Raw genomic sequence first — 21,743 nt, 5'->3', positions numbered from 1 at the left:
TCTGAACTTCCTGCTGGGGGAAAATTCCAAGTCAATGGGGAGTTTTGTCCAAGTAAGAAGTTCAGGCTATTGCCCCAATGCAGTAACAAATTCGTAATACAGACTCTACCGCTGTTCAGTGAGAGCTCTACTCTTTCACTTGTCCATGAATACAAAGATGCTCACCAGGGTTTCATATAAATATGAAAGATTATGTGCCAGATTAATCTCTCAGATAAACTGATGTTAATCCAGGGCTACTCCATTGATTTAACTGAGATGAGAATCCAGCTCTACATACTTAATGACCATTAAACACTTGAGGGCAACATCAAAGGTCAGTACAATCCACTCCATATCAGTACAGGGTTTGGTAGCAATTTTTAAACAAGCACGATTATGTAAAAATGTGTTTGAAGAGTACAGTTTATAGTACACTCTTGGTCAATCACAATAATTAACAGATGCCTTCTGCCTTTCTGCAATGAATGGTCAATAAAAGATACATCATCAGCTAGAAACAACAAAGCAGTGATCATCTTACTGCATATCAGTACAGATTAGAGACGGCATCAGTATAGATAATTAAAAATTGCATTAAAATCGCCTATTAGATTGAATAAGCCCTGATCAAATTGAACTAGATCACACTAGTGAAAAGCTATAGGAATTAATGTACTAAAAAAACAACAAGGCACACAAATTTAAGTTAATGGTATAAAAAGATTGAGTACTAAACTATAAATAAAGTGGTTCTGATTAAAGGCTTTCAAGCTTCCTCTCACCCACCCCCTCCACTGGAATAGGGACAGCTGGCAGAGAAAGAGATCTTAACTGCTTAGTTAGAAGTTGAAACAGTGAAGAGCAGTAAGGATCACGTTTGTAAATGGCATATGAAGGATTAATCCATAGAAATTAATTAGCATGTTACAAGGTAGATGGTTATAAGGACCTCAGCAGAAGGTGCTATAGACTGTTCTAAACCACCTGTTGACTTGTCAAACTCTATCACAATCTACAGTAACATCATTTTTTTAGAGCGTTAATCATGTATTAACTGTTTAGACACCATAAGAGTCCCCTTAATATAATGTGTGACCATGCTAAGAATTGCACTCCACTTGCAGATACTCCTGGACCTTTTCCTGTAGGTTCACACAGACTACACGGTGTGGCTTTAACCCACTGTGCTCAACTACAGAGCTCAGACCCAAAAATCTAGCATTCATGTCCTTTGATTTTTCTCTTCTCTCCTGGCACAGAGGGAGAATTGGAAGAAGAGTGGTTAAAGGAAGCTGGGCTGTCAAACCTTTTTAGTGAGAGCACAGGAGATTCCCTAGACAGCATGGTGTTTCTGTCCACATTGACGCGAACTCAGACAGCAGCAGTACAGAAGCGAGTGGAGACTGTCTCACAAACCCTGAGGAAAAAAAACAAGCCGTACCATGTTCCTGACGTCAGAGATATCTTCAGGCAACAAAGTGATTCAAAGGAAAAAGTAAGCTCCTTAGTGTGGTTTGGCTTTGTTCTACTTTGCTGAAACCCTGGCTGGCCTTTTCAGAAGGGTTCAGTACTGGCCTAACTCTGCTCCCTAAAGTCAATAGTAAAACTCCCACTGACTTCAGTGGCAGCAAAGTTAGGCCAATGCTGAATACATTTAGCATGTAGAGTGGAGTTTTCAAAAGCAAATATTAAACATAAAAAGGAAGAGCTATTCTTCCCTACACAGGAGTAAGCCACACATGGAAGAAGAAACTTGGATTCAGTGTAGGGAGTTGCCTGGTAATTTTTCTGTTGTGAGGGTTGGGGTTTGACCTCTTTTCCCTTCCAGCCCCCCAAAGCAGCAGCTAGGCATTCACCTGGGAGAAGATACTGATCTGATGGTGGCGCAGGGCCATCCACATGGAGGCCTTGTTCCTTGACATTCGCTTTGTGGCCACTTACCCTCATTTTTGTTCCTGAGCATTGCACTTCAAGTGGTGGCAGCGAGGTGGAGAAACTGAGACCAGTTGATTTCCTCCCACACTTGACCCATCCCTTCTAACACCGTGGAACTAAAATTCTCCAGAGGAAGTTTGTAAGCTACATGCTGCAGAGACAGAACTTCTCCTTCACCAAGATCTGGCTCCCTTCTGCATATGGATGGGGAGGGGAATATGGGACTTGGGACCGTTAATTCTGCAAAACATTCTGGGGCCCATTTTGTAGGAAACAGGTTATACCAAAGAGTGAAGTTGTGTTATACATTGTTATACCGTTAGATCGCAGAGGCGGGATAAAATGCAGTTTAGAGCAGTGTCATTTCACTCTTAACTGTGTTAATTCAGCATGAAAAAGGACATTCAGGTTCTTGTATTCAAGCCATAAATTATGCAGCACAAACGAGTACCTGTAATCTTGCAGCATGTACCAAAGAGAAGGTTCTAAATAGGAAAAAAAAGAAAAATCTTCCTACACTGTCCCTTCCATGCCACAAAACAGGAGTGATGCCTCTCTGCTGCTGATACTCCAACCTAATACAGCCTCTGCCTATTTTCTGTATCCCTCCTCTACCAACAGGAAAGAGGTAGGACAGGAAAAAAGCTATCGAGTCATGGATCCTTCCCTGCCATCCTTCCCTGCCATGTCCCCAAAGAGCAGCTGTGTGACTGCACAGAGTCCTCTGGAGCTATGCTCTTTGTGCATTGGGATTGCATATACCCTGCAAAAGCTCCCCGCCTCCTGCTCTGCCCCGCCCCAGCGCTGTGGAACAGCCGTAGATCTGGCGCTCTCTGCACTCACAGAGGTGGGAGTAGGATTTGCCTTTCAGGATCTAGGATTTTAAAACAAAATGAACCTGACTTGTTTTTCCACCAAAATTTTGCAGTTCACCCTTATTCTCCCCAAGTCTTGGGCTGTACAGAACTTATCTAAAATGCCAGGCAAGAGCCAGATCACTAAATATCTAGTTAACATTCTGGGCTGTGCATGGAGTTAATGAAACTTTAATATGGAAATAAGGAACTGTCTGGACCATGAGTATGAGGATTTCCTGGCGAATACTGTATCCATAATAATCTTAGACATAAACAAGCAATGGAACTTCAGAAGTTTTGTTTGTTTATAAACGCAGGGCTGGATTGTAGTTGGTCCTGCAAGGCTGCACTATGGGAGCAAAAATGGCAGAAGTGGCCTTTGTCCTCCCTCCCTTCTTGTCCCTTTGTGGCGTGGACCAGCTATACAGTTGCTGGGAATGCAAGCAGTATGCACAGCTAACATCGCTAGCCTCCCCCGACAAGGACTGGGATGGCAGCAGGGCCAGATCTGTCTTGGACCCATCAAATCACAGGAGGGAGTGCATGCTACATTCTGCACCAGGGCGACAGGGCTTCTGCTGCAGCTTGCGCTTTTGGGCTGAGTCAATCAGAATTCCTCCTGGGAGCTCCCACCGAAATATTATAATAATAATAATACCTAGTTCCTATATAATGCTTTTCACCCGTACATCTCAAAGCACTTTACAAAGGAGGTCAGTGTCATATGCCTCTTTTACAGATAAAGAAACAGAGCCACTGTGAGGTTGAAGTGACTTGCACAAGGTCACACAGCAGACCAGTGGCGGAGCCAGGAATTGACCTCAGCTCTCCTGAATCCCAGTTCTGTGCTTATATTACATATAATCTCCTCCTCTACAGCCCCGCCAGCGCAGACTGTGGCTTTAATTCACATTTTAGCCTTTCCCATTCATTTTGCATATTATGGTGGAGCTGTAGTGACATCTGAACTAAGTTTGTGTCTAATTGTGTTTTTGGTCAAGGGACTTAATTTCCTATGTCCCATGTCTGTGATTAAGAGGCTCTTATCAAACACCCCAGTCCCACAACTGACAGTGCATGGGTGGACTGCTGCACCCCCAGGGAGTTCCGTTGACTTCAGAGGGGCTCTCCTTGGTTGCAAGTCTACCACTCACAAGATCAGGGCCAAAGGAGTTGCTTACATTCTGTTGTTTGCTGTAATAAGCTATTGGTATTTGAGCTTAGAGATGACTTGGTTTCTCTTTGCTTTTTTAGGTCTCTGATGAGAGTGAGCCCTCATCTGTGACAGCAAGAGAGAATAAAAATGAAGCTCAAGATGAAGTGAAAGATGGTAATGCTGAGCAGCTCCTCTGCTCTTTTTTTCTGTTCCATAGTGTCTTAGCTTCACGGCATACTGAAGAACAGGTCCACATTTTCAGTAACATTTCAGAGAAAAAAAGCCACTGGATAAACTCTATGAATATAGCTGTGGACCACGTCTTTCCAAGTTTGTAACATTTTAAAATGCATTTATAGATGGTGTCCTTTGAAAACTCTGGTAAATCTTGTGATAATTTTACAGCAGAATGCTTTGATAAAGGTCCGCACCAATGGCTCATTCTTAGCTCTTCATTTTTATCCCTTTGGTTGTCTCTCTTCTGCACTTTCAACACAAGAAACAAGAGCTGTGGAAAAGCTCATCAGTAAATATGAGAGAGCAAGAGCAAAAGAAGTAAGAAAAATGTAAGGATTTGCTATATATTTAGGGCTCAAAGTGAGAGAAAATATCAGTGTTTAATTAGTTGACTATATTCATGGAGAGAACAGAAAGTAGGGGGAGTTCTTTGCCTTTAGGGGTAGGTTCTGCCGTGCCCTATCCAGTTGAACAACAGGGTGAGGTACAGAGAGGGCATAAAGACCAGCCCACATAGGGGCAGGGCCTGATTGCAGCCCTTTGATGAAATCTTGGCCTTCCTAAAATCAATGGCAAAACTCCCACTGATTTCAGTGAATCCAGATTTCGCCCCTTGTGCTTGACAGTAGCTCTCCAGCCCCCTATAGTAAGGGGTTGTGGCTGGTTTGCATCTCCTATGTCTCCTGGAGCTCCTGTTGGGGCTATGCAGCTGCTCACCACTTGCAACAGTACTCTGAATCATAAAGGTACAATCAAGTCGTAGTTCCAGCCACTCAAGTCCTGAATTTGGCCTAAATACTTCTATTATTTTTCTAGAGACTTACTCTTTCCTTTAAAAAAAACCCGACAAGTGACTGGAGGGCATCTAGATATTATACTGGACACTTTGTAGATACATAGACAGGAAGACTGATTAACCACCTCCAAATTTTAGAATGTGTATCCAAAGTATTTTGGAGAAATAGCTAACAGAGGGTTAAAAACAGGAAAGATGAATAACAAAACATACACAATGTAAAAAGAGAGGAGAAGGAGAGAGAGAGGTAGAAATGAGCCCCCCACAGTTCTTGTGTTTCCAGAAGCATTATTAATCTTACCCTTTCCTGCTTTCAGCAAACCTTTCAGTGGTAAGAACTGTGAACAAGTGGGAGAGCTGCCAAAATGCTGGGTCAGCACAAGGGAAGGAAGAGAAGCCTGGTGCTTGTGTCAATAAACTACACTAAAATTTGGGGCTGGAAAATTACCAAGCAATTATTGCAGAGTTTTATCACATCTGGTGATTTTTTTCCAGTGGCCTGATGAACCCTTTAGAAATGGGAAGTTCTGAAAGGCAAATTCCATATGTTAGCTCTCCCTAGCGCAGATTGCGATGGGCAAGGCAAATGTAGCCTACTTACATCCTAATACACTTCTGCTTTTGCCAGCATGCTAAAGTGGGCTCTGCTCTTGAGATTAGAACAAGAAGAAAATCAGTTCATTTTTGCAGGAAAGCCATCCAACTTGAGCTGCATTAAAATCTGCTGCACCTGTTTCAGGACTGTGCCATGATCCCTTTCTTCAAGAATAATGAGCTAATTGGTGTAATGTAAACAGTGATTGGCTTTAAAGGCAATAAATAAACATTGTCGGGGTTTCAAAGACACCAAATACCTATGAAATCTAAATCCAGAGGCATTATTGTAAAGTTAAAATGCTTTTACCAGTTTTACCTGAAAAATGCACTAGTATCATTTGTTATAATAGATTTTTACTTTTTTTACAAATTTAAATCATAGTGATGCCTCTGTTTTCTACATTCCATATTTTTAAACTTGTTAATGGCTGTGAAATCTATGGTTTGTCATATTCTGAAAGTGATGATTGCTCCTAGTTAGGTGTCTGAAGCGTCCATTTCTCAAGAGCATCTGACTGAAGTGCCAAATTGAGGATGGTGATGCTATAATAATACCTCGCTTTTTTTTATCAGCAGATCTCAAAGTGTTTTACAGAGATGTTCATAGGATCTCTAGCCCCATTTTACAGAAGGGGAAATGAGACAAGATCAGTAGCAGATCCGGGACTAGAACTGAGGTCTCTTGAGTCCCATGGTCTGTCCACTAGGCCACACTGCCTACTACTGTTATTGATAATTATACTGAAAATTCCATGGAGCATGTGAACTCAGATTCCTTGAGCCTGTTCCTGTCCCTTTTTTTCTTCTGCCCTAACCTAAACTCTTCCTTGGTTGAACAGATGTCAGCAAACTCAGGAAATAATGTGAAAGGTTCCCCATTGTTCACATTTTTTGTTCTTTCCTGACTGGCCCAATCCAGGGGGGACAGTTCAGTCTAGTCAATTAGTCCTAGTATGTTTAGTATCCATGGGGAGGTTCATTTATTTGGATTTCTTGAAACCTCTATCTCCATGGTTTTTGTGTGTATATCTACAAAACAAAAATAAAATCCAAAGGACACTCATTGAGCTGCCAAACATCATTTGCCAGGCTACCTGCTATATGCCTAACAGAAATTACAATAATCTCACAGATTTAACCATCCACAACCCTCACTCCTTCATCAGAATCCCCCCCAAAAAAATCACAGCATGCCCTGAAGGTAAATAGATGCAGTGCTCTTTAGATGATCATGTAAAGGAGCTCAGGTAAGAGTTAAGGATAGTGAGAACATGTGCTGCTTCCTCAGGAAAAGATATTCTAAGAAAAAAACATAAACAAACTGAGAACTCACCACTCAGAGTAGCAACAGCCAAGACAAAATGACTAATGTAGGGCTGCAGCTGGTTACCTCTTCCAGATTCAAAGGGCCAGCTTCCAGGGTAAGCATGCTGAGTAAGATGCTTTTAGAAGGGTAAACCCAAAGCATAATGAGCAGGCAGTTAGAAAACAGAGGTCGCTAAGGGACTTTCATCTAAGACCTAGAGGGACTAGAGCTTAGTTGAAAGACACTCTGAAATTTCCAGGATTGGGGCCAGATCCTCAGCTGGTGTAAATTGGCAAAGCTCCAATGATTTTAGTAAAACTGTGCTCATAAATAGCTTCTGGGAATATGGCCTTGGAGTGTCTTGTGCCTGATCCAACACTCACTGACAGATATCCATTGGCTTTAAAGGGAGTTAGACTGGGTCCGAAGCAAGCTGGGCATGTCTTTCTCTTGTTTTCTGATTATGCAGTATGGTTATAACAAATTCCCACATGCCTTGTGGACATCAGTTGACTCCTTTGCTTGAAGTTTACCATCACTTAGCCAAAAGAAACCTACAGGCGCTTTTCCTGCCACTATCCCATCACCAACTTCTGCCTTTCTTTCCTGGGTGACTCTTAGCCTGAGAACCCCCCCCCGAGTATGACTGCATCACTAGCACACAGGGGTAGAGATGCTACGTGGATGTAACCTATACAGGTTAAAAACAACTTCCCCTGGAAACTAATATGCAGACAGCGCAGACTGTGGACCAGTGGCGTAGCGTGCTCCCTCTGGGCCCGTTCATGGTTGCCCTGCAAGCCCGCTGTGTCAACACAAAGGGGCTACAAAGCAACCCCCAGGGTATATTCCCAGGTGAAGAATGCCCCACTCCACAGGTGCCCCTTGGGCAGGAGGTGTTTCAGGGCAGGCAAGAGGTGGGGCATGGATTGGGGTAGGAGGGGCATGCTCCTGTGCCCCACCTATTTCCTGGCTTCTTTAAAGTTCACAGAGACCATTAAAACTGGGGCAAAATTCATGGCAGGCTTCAGGGTGAAACTGGCCTTGAGGACCCCAAAATCATGGCGATGCAAGCCACCTCCTTCAGGCTCTGCACCAGCCCTAGCCTCAGGGTAAGAGGGGGATTCAGCCCTCTGTGAAGCATGTCCACTGTGAGACACTTGAGGCCAGCAGCATTTATAAATTCTTCCTGGCTGGCCCCAGGAATGCGGATGTCAGTCAGGAAAGAATGAGGCATGGTTGGGAGTGGGAGAGAATGGTTCTCCTTAAATGGAGACTGCCCCGTACATCTGTCCAGGAAGGAGCATGGATGCCCACAAAATGCCCTAGTGATTCCCAGAAGTTCCTAATCCCCCTTTCAGCACTGAGGTGGAAGAGGGGGAATGATGGAAATGTGAAAGATGTTTGTTTGCTAGTTTCAGCTTAATGCACACATTAGTACAACATTTGTTTCCCTAACTTTTCATAAATATAGTCTACTGTATTTGAGCCTGTTCTGCTCCCACAGGAGACTGTGGCAAAGCTCCCATTGTCTTCAGTGGAATCAGGATCATAGAATCATAGAGTATCAGGGTTGGAAGGGACCTCAGGAGGTCATCTAGTCCAACCCCCTGCTCAAAGCAGGACCAATCCCCAACATTCAGGCTCCAAACTTTCCGTGTAGTAGTTTTCCTATTCCAAATTGAGAGAAAAATCACCCCAAACCCAAAATACGGTCTATTTCTGCCTCAGTTACATAAGTCATTGAAGTCAGTGGCAGTAGTACCCTTGTAACTGAAGGAAAAATTGAATCTCGTTAAAGGTAACTTAAAGGAAAAAATGGAGCTGTGTCCTTATTTGCTTCTTTATGGTGTATAAATAAGGCCTGAAACATTTTTTCAAAAGTTTTTCTTCCTGCTTTTTTTTTTTTTAATGTTAGAAATAAATGACTGTGCCACGTGGAAGACTCTCTATTTGGAGAGCTAGTGAAACAATGACAATCTAAAACTGTCTGTTAGTTTGTGTGTATAAATTCAGTGACCAATTAGCATTTTGGAGGAAGAACATATTAATTAAAGATTAAATCGCTCTACCCCTCCAATAAAAATGTGAAGCCTAACATTTACGTAAGTCATAGTGTACAGTATACATCCTCTGGGACATCCATTATGTTCTCCAGGAAAGACCAGACTTAACCTTTCTGATGTTCCCAGGATGTTTTTTTAAACACAAGCCCTCTTTATACATCACAGGGAAGCAAAATGACAGTGCAGGCCCAGTTTTAAAACACACCTTTTGCACGTCCCCTTTAATATCCAGTATTTACTTTTTTTTTTTTTTTTTGGTATCACACTGACATTTCTGTCATATGAAACTTTGACCGCAACTGGTAAATTGACAACCCAGCAAATCTACTTCCTCTTACAGCTGTTTCCTAGTTAATAAACACAAAGCAATAGGATCAGGACTGCACAAACATTAAACCCCAAATAAGAACAGCAGCATTTCCACATGTCTTTGAAGCTTTTATATCATTACAAAGACATCAATACCCAAAAAACAAAAACAAAAACCAAACAAACCCAAAACTTCCATCTAAACAGAGGGCTGAAACAGGAACTACTGTATTACTGTTTGCTAACAACAGTTCTGTTCCAAGCTGATATTGGGCAAAAGATGCATGGATCAGACAAGACACATTAACCACAACATCCTGATAAAAATAATAATAGAGAAATAAGAACCCTATTTCCCCTTTTACCATTTAAAAAATCAGTTTAAATGTATTAAACACCGGGGCCAAATATATCGGTGGTGTAATCCAACTGAATTCAGTAGACTTGATGCAGAGCTGAATTTGGCCCTAGAAGTTTTGCGATTCTAAGACATTTGATATCGCTTTGCTGAATTCAGCAGCTCCAGTTTCAGCTTCAGCTTGATCCTTCACATCTGCTCAGTGAAGCCTTTGACGTTCTAACACAGCTCAGGCTGAAGCTACTCTGAAGAGAGAAACTGGTCAAATATATATATTTTACAACTATTCTACTTCTCAAAGCTTTACACTCAGTTGTGAGTAGAATAAAAGCATACTGCCTCCCCCCCAATCAAAACCGTTCCTCTCTTTGGAGCTGCTTCAGTCCCTGCTGAATGGACCTCAGAGTCCTAACTGAGTGCTAGACATTATGGCTTACTCTGAAACTGATGCTGCTGATTTCACAGCTTGAAGATCTTAAGGCCAGCCCTTCCATGTGAAGAACTCCAAGAGTATGGCCCTGGCTGGGGCAGTTTGCATGGAATAGTTTCAGCTCCAAGCACTCCACAAATAGTTTTACTTTAAAATATAGACTTTTCAAACCAGTATGGGCCACTTTTTTAAAATAAAATAAAACGTTTTATTTTGTAATTTATTCTTTCCCACACTGTTTGGGTTTGTAATGTTGGGAGACAGCAGCACTGCTTAAACCCTTCTCTGGGCCGGGGGGAGCAGAGAATAGCTGGAGTGCAGCACCATTTCAGTTGCACCTTCTCCCTTATCCAGCCTATCCCCACCATAGCCCTTACACTAGGGTCAGTGAGCATGAGGTGGTACAGAGAAGTTGCTCAAGGTGAGGCTGTTTCCTAGGGGGCCATGTCTTGCCCCTTTTGGAGTAAGGAATTCAGAGACATCTGAGAATTGGCACCCCTAAGTTTCCCACAATGGTGAAAATAAAGCCATCTGTTGGATGTTTCATTACACAACAGCTAGTCTGTACAAACACATGCTCTTATTATGGTTTCCCTCATCCTTCTGTCCCACTTCCCATTCCATTGTTTTTCACACTCACTTGCAGCATCTTGTCTTTAAACAGATTGTGAGCTTTTGGGGGCAGGGACCAGAGGGTGACATCCTAGCCCATTGAAGTCACTGAGAATTTTGCCTTTGATGTCAGTGGAGCCAGGGTGTCTTCCAGCATGCTTGTACAGAACCTCTCACAATGGGACCAAAATCCTGATGGGGAGCTTTGTGGGGATACCAGGTTACAAGTAACAATGATGCTGGTGGTGGTGATGGTGTCAGAATGCTCACCCAGTCAGAGCCATTGACTGACTGGGTTCTCTTTGATACTTTGTGATAAGATAAATTGTTTTGTGTATTGACTGGAATTTTTCTTTTGCAGAATAGAATATTTAAAATTATTTTTCCCCCTGAAAACACTTTGCACCCTTCTCTTGTCTCCTGTTACCAGTGACACATTGGGAATGAAAAACACCTGGTAATTACCTATAAAAGCAGGCTGTTTCTGGGTTAAATGGTAAAAGAACTGCCTCTATTTAAAAAACAAAACAAAAAATGAATTATTATTCTAAATCATTTGTTCAGTGCCCAGTTCCTTCTTGAGGGCAACAAGGAAAGAGAAGTGGTGCCACCATTACGTGCTCCCACTCTTCTCTGCCCACCTTTTTTTCACGGAAGCGTCTCTGTAGCGGCTTTGAGAGATTCAGGCTCTACATGATGGGAAGGGGATAAGAATGTCAGGACTCAGTCATGCTTTATTGGATTCCCACACCTGCACCCCCATCCCACACACCAGTTTCAGACCTGCAGGACAAAGAACTGGTGTTCAGGGTTGCCCCGTGAAGCATGGCCGCTGAAGGAGTTGTGCAGTTAATGGTTGCAGGGCACGAGAGGAAGAGAGGAGGATGGGAAGCAGATCTGAGGCAAGGGACTTCTGTGCAGAAGCTGCTTGGTTCTGGCAGATCCCAGGAATCTCTGGTTTATTTGGGAGAGAATGATAGAATGTTTTGCCTTTTCCATGAGGGATAAGGAGGAGGTAAATTCTGCCTCTTGGCAGAATTATTCCAGTGCAACTCCATGAGATGAAAATTCTCGGCTGACATAGCTCCAGTCATTGGAGTTACACAGCAGAGATTTTGCCCCAAGAGTTTCCACCCCCTGCACAGGATTAACATGTCTGGAGTCCTAAATATTTACTTTCATGCAAACCAGAGGAGGAGAGAGGCAATATTTGAAAGTGCTGATGACTTTTTTCCCCCCCTTCTGTTTTCAGATTCGGACTTCAGCCTCGGTATCAGTGAAAAGACCAGCCTGCTTGAGGATGTGCCAGTTTCTGAAACGGATATCAATTTAGAGATTTCATTTGCAGAGCAGGCAGCCAATCTCAAAGACAGCTCAATAGGCAAAATGTGCAAAGGCAAAGAGGACGATACGCTACTTCCTGTAGGTGTTTCTCATTCATTGCTGTAGTCATTTCATAAACTTTATTTTAGCCTTTTTGACATTGTTTCTGTGATATTGGTTGAAACAAGAAGATTCAGAATGCTATAGCTTTATTTTTTTCAGGCCCCTAGAGATCCTTCTCTCATTGGATTGTGTCTCTTCTGTGTGTGTGTTATAGGAGAGTAGTATTCGGCCCTTAATAAATGTGGAAATCTTATTCTTATGCCTACTATTTGCCAGTACCTTTTCAACGCTGTACCTTATCTTAAAGAAATTGAGGACTAGTAATGCTTAAAAATTAGGACTTCAGCCTGACATGGTCTGCTCAGTAATAGTTATTTTCATTGCAGTTCAGAAAACTCAGGTTATATTTATTGGGGTAGACCTTCAGCTAGATGTTAATGGAACTCTGACAATGTCCACCAGCTGAGGATCTTCACCATTTAGTGTTGGCCCTAGTTCCTTGCTCACTACACTAATAGGGGTGAGGTGCCTTGCATCACTTAATAGAGACCTCTTTTGTTGGTTAAAGAGCATTGATGGACTCCAGCAGAAGTTTCATGTGGCCCACTGAGGTGAAAGGGTGAGAATGAAGAATGGGTTGATCTTTACACTTGTAATAGAGATGTACAGTTTGGGGATGGGTCCCTTTTCAACAGATACGTTGATCATTTCTGGATTTCACATTTTCTATGCTTAATCATACTGGTTATGGCACCTGCTAAGGTGCCCAGCACATAACACATGAGCATGTATAAAAATGAGGCATTTTAATCCTTCGGAAAATATTTAATTTTTGTTATAACAAAAAGTCAAGGAATATTTCCAAAATGTGAGGATTTGTTTCTCCCTAGTTCCACATTCCCATCAGTCAACCGATGAGTCTTATTCTTAATAAGGGTAAATCAATACTAATAGCCTTAGAATTTCACAAACATTAGAAACATGCACTCACACACACTACAAATTAACCATTTTTAAAAAAATAGCAATTTTTTTTGTCATACACTGTGTGCAAACATGTCTGAGTAAACTCAGTGCTTGGAATAATAATGTTTCAATTTTCTTCAAACACTCAATTTAGATAAGCACACAAACATTTCTGCCAGTAATAATTACTGAACATTCCCTTAGTTTTAATACAATAAACCTGCTTTGAAAAATGTTTGACTCACACTTCAGTAATGCAGAAAAAATCAGGAATGGAAACTCTGGCCTGGCTTATGAGAAGTCTTTGATTCAATTGTAGAAGAGTCACACATTCAAAGAGCAATTTACTGGAGTTTTACTTATTGACTGTCTACATACTGAAGTGGCTATGGCCTTTTTCATAACCTTAGGGATGAACAATCCTAAGGCAGCGAAACATTTCAGAAAAGGAGTGATCTGACTATTGATATGTGTGATCTGTAAAGACCTTCCCTCCCTTACCCAAAATATTCACATGGTCTTATATATTGATTTGAAAAAAGAAGCGTATAAAGTGTGTTAATTAAATCCCAAGCAGGAAGCTGGTTACATCCACCAATCATAAATAAGGGCTGGCTCAGCAGCCACGCAGAGTTTTCAACCCCAAATTCAGCTATATGTGAGCCAACTGAGACTAGAGGACCGTGAAGGTATCAAGGGCCCTTTCCAGCAGAAAGAACTCCATGCCTAGCTTTTGAGTAATCTTCCTGCTCAGTTCTTGGTGTGTTATACTTTAAAAGAGATGCATCCAGCCCTTATCTGCTAGAGTTAGACTTCCTGTATCACAGGAAGCAGCAGTAAAGTCAAATAAGCTCTTATGGGCAGGGTTCATCTTTTTTTTCTGTGTTTGTACCATGTCTAGCTCAATGGGCCTTGCTCCGTGACTGGGGTCCAAGGTGGTATGGTAATACAAATAGTAAATAATGAGGGAGGGAACAACAGTGAGCCCCCTATTACTAATTTTTTATGTGGCACCCAAGAATGAGTGAGGTGTAAGAGAACAGGTTCCTGCCCCAAAGAGTTTATCATCTGTGACCCTGATCCTACAGTCAACTGCATCTAGGCAGACTTCTGCATTTACTCGAAGCCCCAGTGAAACTGGAACCTAAATAGACAACATAAAAAAGGGAGAACAGAAAGAGATACCACCCAGAAGTGCATACTAATCAAATGATCTGCGCTAGACAGGGTTCCATCCATCACAGATTTGCTCTTTGCAATCAGATATGGTCGTTGCAGTGTATAGGTTTTTCCACGCAAGCTTTGAATATGCAAGAAGCATGGGGAATTTACACGCTGCAGATAGCCTGCTTTTTAAACTATGTCACTCTCCTGTGGCACCCAATTGTAGCAATGTGTTTCGTTACAAAAGTGGAGCCACAGTAGCGGAATGGCCTTTATACTTGTCACTTTTCTTTGTCCTTCAATGTGTTGAGATTGTTTATTTGCCATGATGCAAATCCTATGTTCTAGAATTTCAGATTGCCAAAGGACAAAACGGGTACCACAAAGATTGGTGATCTGGCTCCTCAGGACATGAAGAAAGTCTATTCATTAGCACTGATTGAGCTAACCGCACTGTATGACTTACTCGGGACAGAATTCAAGCAACAGAAGGCCATAAAAATCAAAACGAAAGGTGAGTAGTACAGTTACAAATTCTTTAGAAACAAATGGGTCTGGGTGGGGTTGTTTTTAAACAATCCCAAAAGGAGAGATGTACATTAGCTGGTAATGTCGGCCCTGATTCAGCATTACACTGTAGCCAGGGTGCTCTTGACTCTCTCCACATTTAAACAGCCTCATGCACATAAACTGTTCCAGCTAAGGAGGATTTTAGGGCTAAAATCCTCTGGCAACTAACTTTAGCAGGCCAGGCATTCTAGGCCAGGCACTGGGCAGATGTCTTAGGGAGCAAGGGAAAGGAATCCTTCTGGTAGTACTATAGTATGATGGAAGCGTTGCTTCAGAGCCTTTCAGAGATTCATAGTTTCAGAGCTTCCAAGGTGAGAAGGGACCGTTAGATCACGTAGGCTGACTTCCTGCATCACACAGGCCATAGAATACCATTGTAATTCCTTCTGTTGTGAGCCCAATAACTTGTGTTTGGCTTGACAAAAGCAATTCTCCAGCCCTCTCTGTTCCATAGTCCCTAAAGCAGCCCCTTTTCATGAGGATGGGAGGATTTGCTTAAGAGTATATACCTCCTCATCACCCTTATCCTGTTCTATTGCATTGTGCTGAGCTCTGTATAAGGCACAAAATGTGCCATCCTATATGGTCCCTCCACATTCAGCCTGCACCTCTTGCCCACGGTAATAATTTGCCATCTTTCTTCCTGTAGTAACTTATATTGATGTGCCCTAACACATCCTGCATTTCCTCAGATCACAACCTCTTTTAGGCATTTGCAGATCTGTGCTTTTCTGTGTTGTGTGTTGGAATGGTTTCATACACACTAGGGGGCAGGGGAGGGGGTCTGTTAAGGCAGTTCTTGTAGAAAGACACTGTGGCATCAAGGCACTGGAGCCTATGTATGATTCTGACTCCTTTTCAAAAACTAGAAATACGTGGAAACCTATTTCAAGTTGCAAGAGGTTTTCAGTGCTTTGGTAGTTGTCTGCTTTTCTGACCTTCTGCTAACTGTTTTACAAGAGCTCGAAATGTATTACCAGTTAATCACAAACCCACTTTGGGCAAAGCCCTGTTGTCAAGGTTCAGTGGATGTGACAGTGAAATAGCTCCCTTTAAATAATTGAAAGCAACAGAGAGCGTTGAGAGACATACAGCAGGATACAATTGATTCCTCTGAATACACTTTTCACTTTACAGTAGCAGAAAATAACTTTTTAAATGCAAAAGCATACACACAACCATCTTTGTGACCTTGATTCCTAAATGAATTTCCACCCTGCAGCAGCGCCTGTGCTACAACCAGTAGAAAATGGTGTGCAAACCAAATACTTTTTTCTCTTGATTTTTTTTTGTGTATTTAAATAGGCCTTCTTACCAAACCAATGTAGTTTTAATTTAACATGATCTCTGGCATGTTTTTGAAATGACTGCCAGCAGGGAAAACAAGTAAATTGGCTAAAATAGTTTGTCCTGCTCCCAAACCAAAAAGATGAACTTGATTTAGGGGCCCCACAACAGTGTGGGAAAGAGGCAACAGAATGTCACCCTGCCTCCCAGGAAATGGAGTGGCTTGACAGTTGCTATTCCCACGTCAAGGGTACAGGACCCTCTGTGGGGATGTCTATACTGCATGTGGGACCAAGCCCCTCAGCCTGGGCCCACAGACTCGTGCTAAGGGGGCTTGCACCAGTGTGCTAAAATAACAGTGTAGATGTTGCTTTGATGCTGTGACTCAAAGCCTGAGCCCGAGCTCCAGCCCGAGTTGCCATATGAAAGCAAAGTCTACATAGCTATTTTTAGCATGCTAGAACAAGTCTGTGGACCTAGGGTGGGAGGCTTGCTCCCAGATGCAGTGTAGACATACCCTATAGCTTTTCTGTGTCTCTCCTCTCTCACCTGCAATGTAATTTGCCCAGAGCATCCATGCGATAGTGGGAGGATGCAGGAAGTCCATGCATTTTTTTCACACCTCTGCAGCATCTCCATATTCCCACCTCATGCAGCATGGTTTGGCCACTGGATACATGTGGTAGGGGATCCACTAGCCATTTCCCTTTGCGTTTGGGTGGTTTGAGATGCTGGAGAGTACACAGCTCTGCTGCAAAAAGGGAGGGGTGAAACCTCTGCATGGGCTTTCTGTAGCCTGCACCTCCTCCCTCACCACAGCAGACCCACATGGGTTCTGCTATCTAGTAGCTCAGTGAGCATGCACAGGAAGGATTGTGCGTGTGTGACTGTGTGTGTGACTGTGTGTGTGTAGTTGTGAGTGCACGTATTTTACAGACAATGGCCTGTTTTCAATATACTTGTTAAATAAGGCACATTCTAAAGAAACTCCTTATAGCAGGGCAGGGAAAATTTTTTGGCCTGAGGGCCGTATCGGGTTTCTGAAATTGTATGAAGGGCCAGTTAGGGGAGGCTGTGCCTCCTCAGACAACCAGGCATGGCCCGGCCCCTGCCCCCATCCGACCCCCCTGCTTCTCGGCCCCGACGGCCCCCCCGGGACTCCTGCCCCATCCAACCCACCCTGTTCCCTGACAGCCCCCTGAGGACTTCTGCCCCACCCCCACCCCCCTTCTCTCTGTTCCCCTGACTGCCCCCCGCCACCCCATCCAACCCCACCCACTCCTTCCTGACTGCCCCCCTGGGACCCATGCCCCATCCAACCACCCCTTCTCCCTGACCGCCCCCGGATCCCCTGCCCCCCCATCCAACCCCCCTCTCCTTCCTGACTGCCCCCCCCGGACCCCTGCCTCATCCACCCCTCTGCTCCCTGGCCCCTGACTGCCCCCAGAACCCCCACCCCTGCCTGCCCCCTGCTGCCTCATCCAACCCCCACCCCCTTACTGCCCCCCCCGGGACCCCTGCCCCCATTCAACCCCGCTGTTCCCCGCCCTCTGACCGCCCGACCCCTATCCACACCCCAGCCCCCGACCACCCCCTGAACTCCCCTGCCCTCTCTCCAACCCCCCCTGCTCACTGCCCCCTTACCGCGCTGCCTGGAGCACCGGTGGCTGGTGGCGCAGCTGCACCAGGACAGGCAGCCGCGCAGCACAGAGCACCGGATCAGGCCACGGCTCTGCAGCTGCACTGCCCCAGGAGCTCCAGCCCCGCCACCCAGAGCATTGCGCCTGTGGCGCAGTAAGCTGAGGCTGCGGGAGTGGGGCCGGGCTAGCCTCCCGGGCCATGTTTCAGAGTAGCAGCCGTGTTAGTCTATATTCGCAAAAAGAAAAGGAGGACTTGTGGCTCCTTAGAGACTAACCAATTTATCTGAGCATAAGCTTTCGTGAGCTACAGCTCACTTCATCGGATGCATTCAGTGGAAAATACAATCTCCTCACTGTATTTTCCACTGAATGCATCCGATGAAGTGAGCTGTAGCTCACGAAAGCTTATGCTCAGATAAATTGGTTAGTCTCTGAGGTGCCACGAGTACTCCTTTCCTCCCGGGCCAGGAGTTCGGGGCCGGGCAGGATGGTCCTGTGGGCCGGATGTGGCCCGAGGACCATAGTTTGCCCACCTCTGCCTTATGGTGGCTCATTTGACACTTATTGTTGACATTAGAGGTGATATCATGGTTCTATATTCACACCTAAAACCACTAAAAACCGCCTTCACTAAACAACGATACTGCACCAGAGAAGTAGATATATACCATATGATAGAATGGGCAACCCAAATGCCTGGGAGAACCTGCATCAGTACAGAAAAAAAACTCCACACGAGAACACATACAGGGTGTCATCAAACAATTGCAACCTATATTTGATGGGAACCACATCCTGAAAGAAATTTTCCTGAACCCCCTCTTCTGGTCTTCAAACAATCCCCGAGCCTTGCCCAGCTCATTATCAGAAGCAAGCTCCCCACAGACCAGGACACACCAACTCAAAGTGAAACCAGATGCTGTGAGAACAACAGATACAAAACCTGCAGACATATCTCCACTGCTATGATGATCAATACCCCCCACAACACACTTTTTGAGATCCATGTGATTATAGTGCATCTCGAAAAAGGCATGTTTTTATATGAAGATTAAAGCCAAGTCTTGTTCCGTATTCTTTGTAAGCCCTGGTTAAAAATGGCCATTATCTCATCTCATCTATTTTTACATTGCTGTATGGGCCTATATGTTTATGATAGGACTGCTCTGCCTTAGATAAATATTAATTAGAGTGAATGGTGTTTGAGAGAGGTACACTGGCAAATTATTGAATCTTAAAGATTTGTGTGTTGGAATTACTACACATAAGAACATAACAATGGCTCTACTAGGTCAAACCAAAAGTCCGTCTAAGCCCAGTATCCTGTCTGCCAACAGTGGCCAATGCCAGGTGCCCCGGAGGGAATGAACAGAACAGGTAATCGTCAAGTGATCCATCCCCTGCCAACCCATTCCCAGCTTCTGGCAAACACAGCCTATTACAACCTGTGGTGTACCTCATCCAGGGTATCAAATGCCCCAACAACAACTACGAGGGTAAAACCAGGTAATCGCTATGCTTTTGAATGAACTTACACAGGAAAATGATAAAAAAACAAAGACACCCTATCACCCGGGGGTGAACACTGTTCCCAAAGCAGTCACTCCGTAGCTGACTTCTCAGTCCTAGTTCTCAAAGGAAACCCGCACAACACCTTCAAAAAGATGTCCCTGGGAACTTAAATTCATAACTTTGCTAGACTCTAAAAACCATGGACTTAACAGAGACACTGGTTTTATGGCTTATTACAACAATTTGCAACACACCCTACTATTTGCTAGCTCTTAATTGCTTGTTTCATTTTAAATCGTCTTCTACAGCATGTGTGAACCCCTTATGCTTAACCATCTTTCTCACCTTGTATTTAGGCTGGGAAATGCTGATTATCTTCTTCCAACCTGAGGAAGACATCTGTGAAGCTTAAATGCTTGTTTCTTCCACCAACAGAAGTTGGTCCAATAAAAGATATTACCTCACCTACCTTGTACCACTGTTCTATACACAGTTCCAGAAAAACGACCATTAACCTTATCCCAGCAGAGTAGTTACAAGACACAAATCTTTAAGGTTCAATAATTTGCCAGTGTACCTCTCTCAGAAACCATTCACTTCTGATTAGTATTTATCTAAGGCAGAGCACTCTTACCATAAAAATATAAGACCATATAGTAATGTAAAGTTAGATAATATGAGGTAATGGCCATTTTTTAACCAGGGCTTACAATGAGCATGGAACAAGACTTGGCTTTAATTTTCATATAAAAAAATTCCTTTTTTGAGATGCACTGTCAACCAATTTACACTATAGGATGCAAAAAAGCACAATGAATGCTAACTAGCTCTTCTTTCAAAACACAGAGGGAGAACTGTTTAGAGTAAAAGTGGATTATAATTGCATCTATTTCATTTTAGCAGCCAAATTCTTGGGAAGCTTACTCAGGCCATTTGCATCTAAACTTGTATTGAGTGATAAAGATCTGCATCTCTGGGTCATCAACACCACAGTTTTCCACAAATCAGAATCATGCAGATGGTTCATTTATGCATTTTCCTTCACTGTACTTGCAGAATGTGTGGATGGCAATTTGAAGGTAAAACAGAGGACTCCTCATTTATGGGTGAAGGAGGAGATGAACGAGTGCTTTGCTTTTAGCCAAGTGCTTTGTTTAATCATCCTCTGAATTACTTGATTGATGAAGACATTCAGATATGCTGAAGAGAAGGCCAATGGCTCTGAATGTATTGAATGGGCTTATCTCTTTGAAAATGTGTTTTGTGCCACTTATCTCATGTATTGGAGCAGATGTGGATAGTGTCTCTATTTTTTTATTTTGTGTAGACTCTGGTCTTTTTGGTGTCCCACTGTCAGTTTTGCTGGAACAGGATCAGAAGAAAGTACCAGGCACCAGGATACCACTGATCTTTCACAAAGTGAGTAGGCATGAACAAGTCCGTTTGTTACAAACCTACTGGATTCCAGAAGTGATAGCATTTGTCCTGGATTCATATGCTCACTATAATCAAGTTTTTACAGTGACATACTATCTCTGTACTGTGAACCTCAAATGTAGCATTCAACTCCATTAGAAGGGACTTGTAGCTTTTATTAAGGGCGGTGCTTTGTACTATTAATGCACTAAATTGGATAAATGGCCTTTGTACAGTTCTCTACTCCACTAACTTACTTTAGTGGAGTTAGTGAAATAGAGAATACAATTCAGCAACTAATTATAAGTTGTTTACATTAGAAGTATTGTGAATTGCCATTGGCATGCTCCAGTGCTAGAGCAGAGTAATTAATTCGGACATCTAGTGAATTATTATTAGAAAAATACATTACTAAAGTGTATTAACTCAGCCATGATTTGGTCAGGGTTTACTAGTAAGCCCGTGAAACCAGATGTCCAAAGTCTAACACCATTCCAGGCCAAATTCTGTTTAGCAGGAGTTGTAGAAATGAAATCATAGGAGAATAGGCCGTTATTTTTCAAGACAAATCATTGAAGTTCTGGAGAGGCCTTTTAGAGGTTTTTGAGAGCTTTTTTATTATTTTCTCCCACCAAATCAAAAGGAAACTTCTAGTTATTTCCTATCCCTCTCTAGGCACTACTGCTACATCATTCGTGCCAGAAATGACATTTTAGGGACTATAAAAACCCAAACCAAACCAAAACACACTTCTGAAGAACAAATTTTTTACCTTTGATGTGGACAAGATTGTACCAAATGGACAATAATAAAAAATAATAAAAAAAGAAAAAGAAAGTCCCCACATCCTCCAAATAGGTCTTCACCCTACTCCACTACAAATGACATATACTGGTCACTACACTATACCATCAATATATTCAGTATAGTTTTTCAGGAAGAAAGTTCTACGTAAACATTTCTAGCAAATACACTTAATTTATTTGCTGTGTGATCTCATCTTGATTATAATATTTTTTTGTTTAAATGGGGAAATATGTGAATGGATTTTCCATTTCTCCCTTCTCATTTCTGCATCACATCCACTACTGGACTTGGGGGTTCATAACAAATTAAGAGAGAACATTTTCAGGCATTTTAAAACATTGGTTGCACATCACT

At 43.0% G+C, this 21,743-nt stretch overlaps 1 protein-coding gene across 2 annotated transcripts in view; it reads left to right on the top strand.

Annotated features, from left to right (window-relative positions):
- ARHGAP18 (Rho GTPase activating protein 18) overlaps window positions 1-21,743 on the top strand; it is an 84,337-nt gene that overhangs the window by 37,589 nt on the left and 25,005 nt on the right. For both annotated transcript variants that reach the window (XM_077813031.1, XM_077813030.1), the window contains 5 exons: window positions 1,242-1,477; window positions 4,029-4,104; window positions 11,894-12,063; window positions 14,506-14,671; window positions 20,494-20,585. In XM_077813031.1, the coding sequence (XP_077669157.1) occupies window positions 1,242-1,477; window positions 4,029-4,104; window positions 11,894-12,063; window positions 14,506-14,671; window positions 20,494-20,585 (740 nt within the window). The remainder of the gene's footprint in view (window positions 1-1,241; window positions 1,478-4,028; window positions 4,105-11,893; window positions 12,064-14,505; window positions 14,672-20,493; window positions 20,586-21,743) is intronic.

This window comes from Eretmochelys imbricata, chromosome 3 (assembly GCF_965152235.1).
Source record: "Eretmochelys imbricata isolate rEreImb1 chromosome 3, rEreImb1.hap1, whole genome shotgun sequence".
In the NCBI taxonomy this organism is placed as follows: Eukaryota; Metazoa; Chordata; order Testudines; family Cheloniidae; genus Eretmochelys; species Eretmochelys imbricata.
The sequence above is the reverse complement of the archived record's forward strand: the minus strand, read 5'-3'. Positions and strand labels throughout refer to the sequence as shown.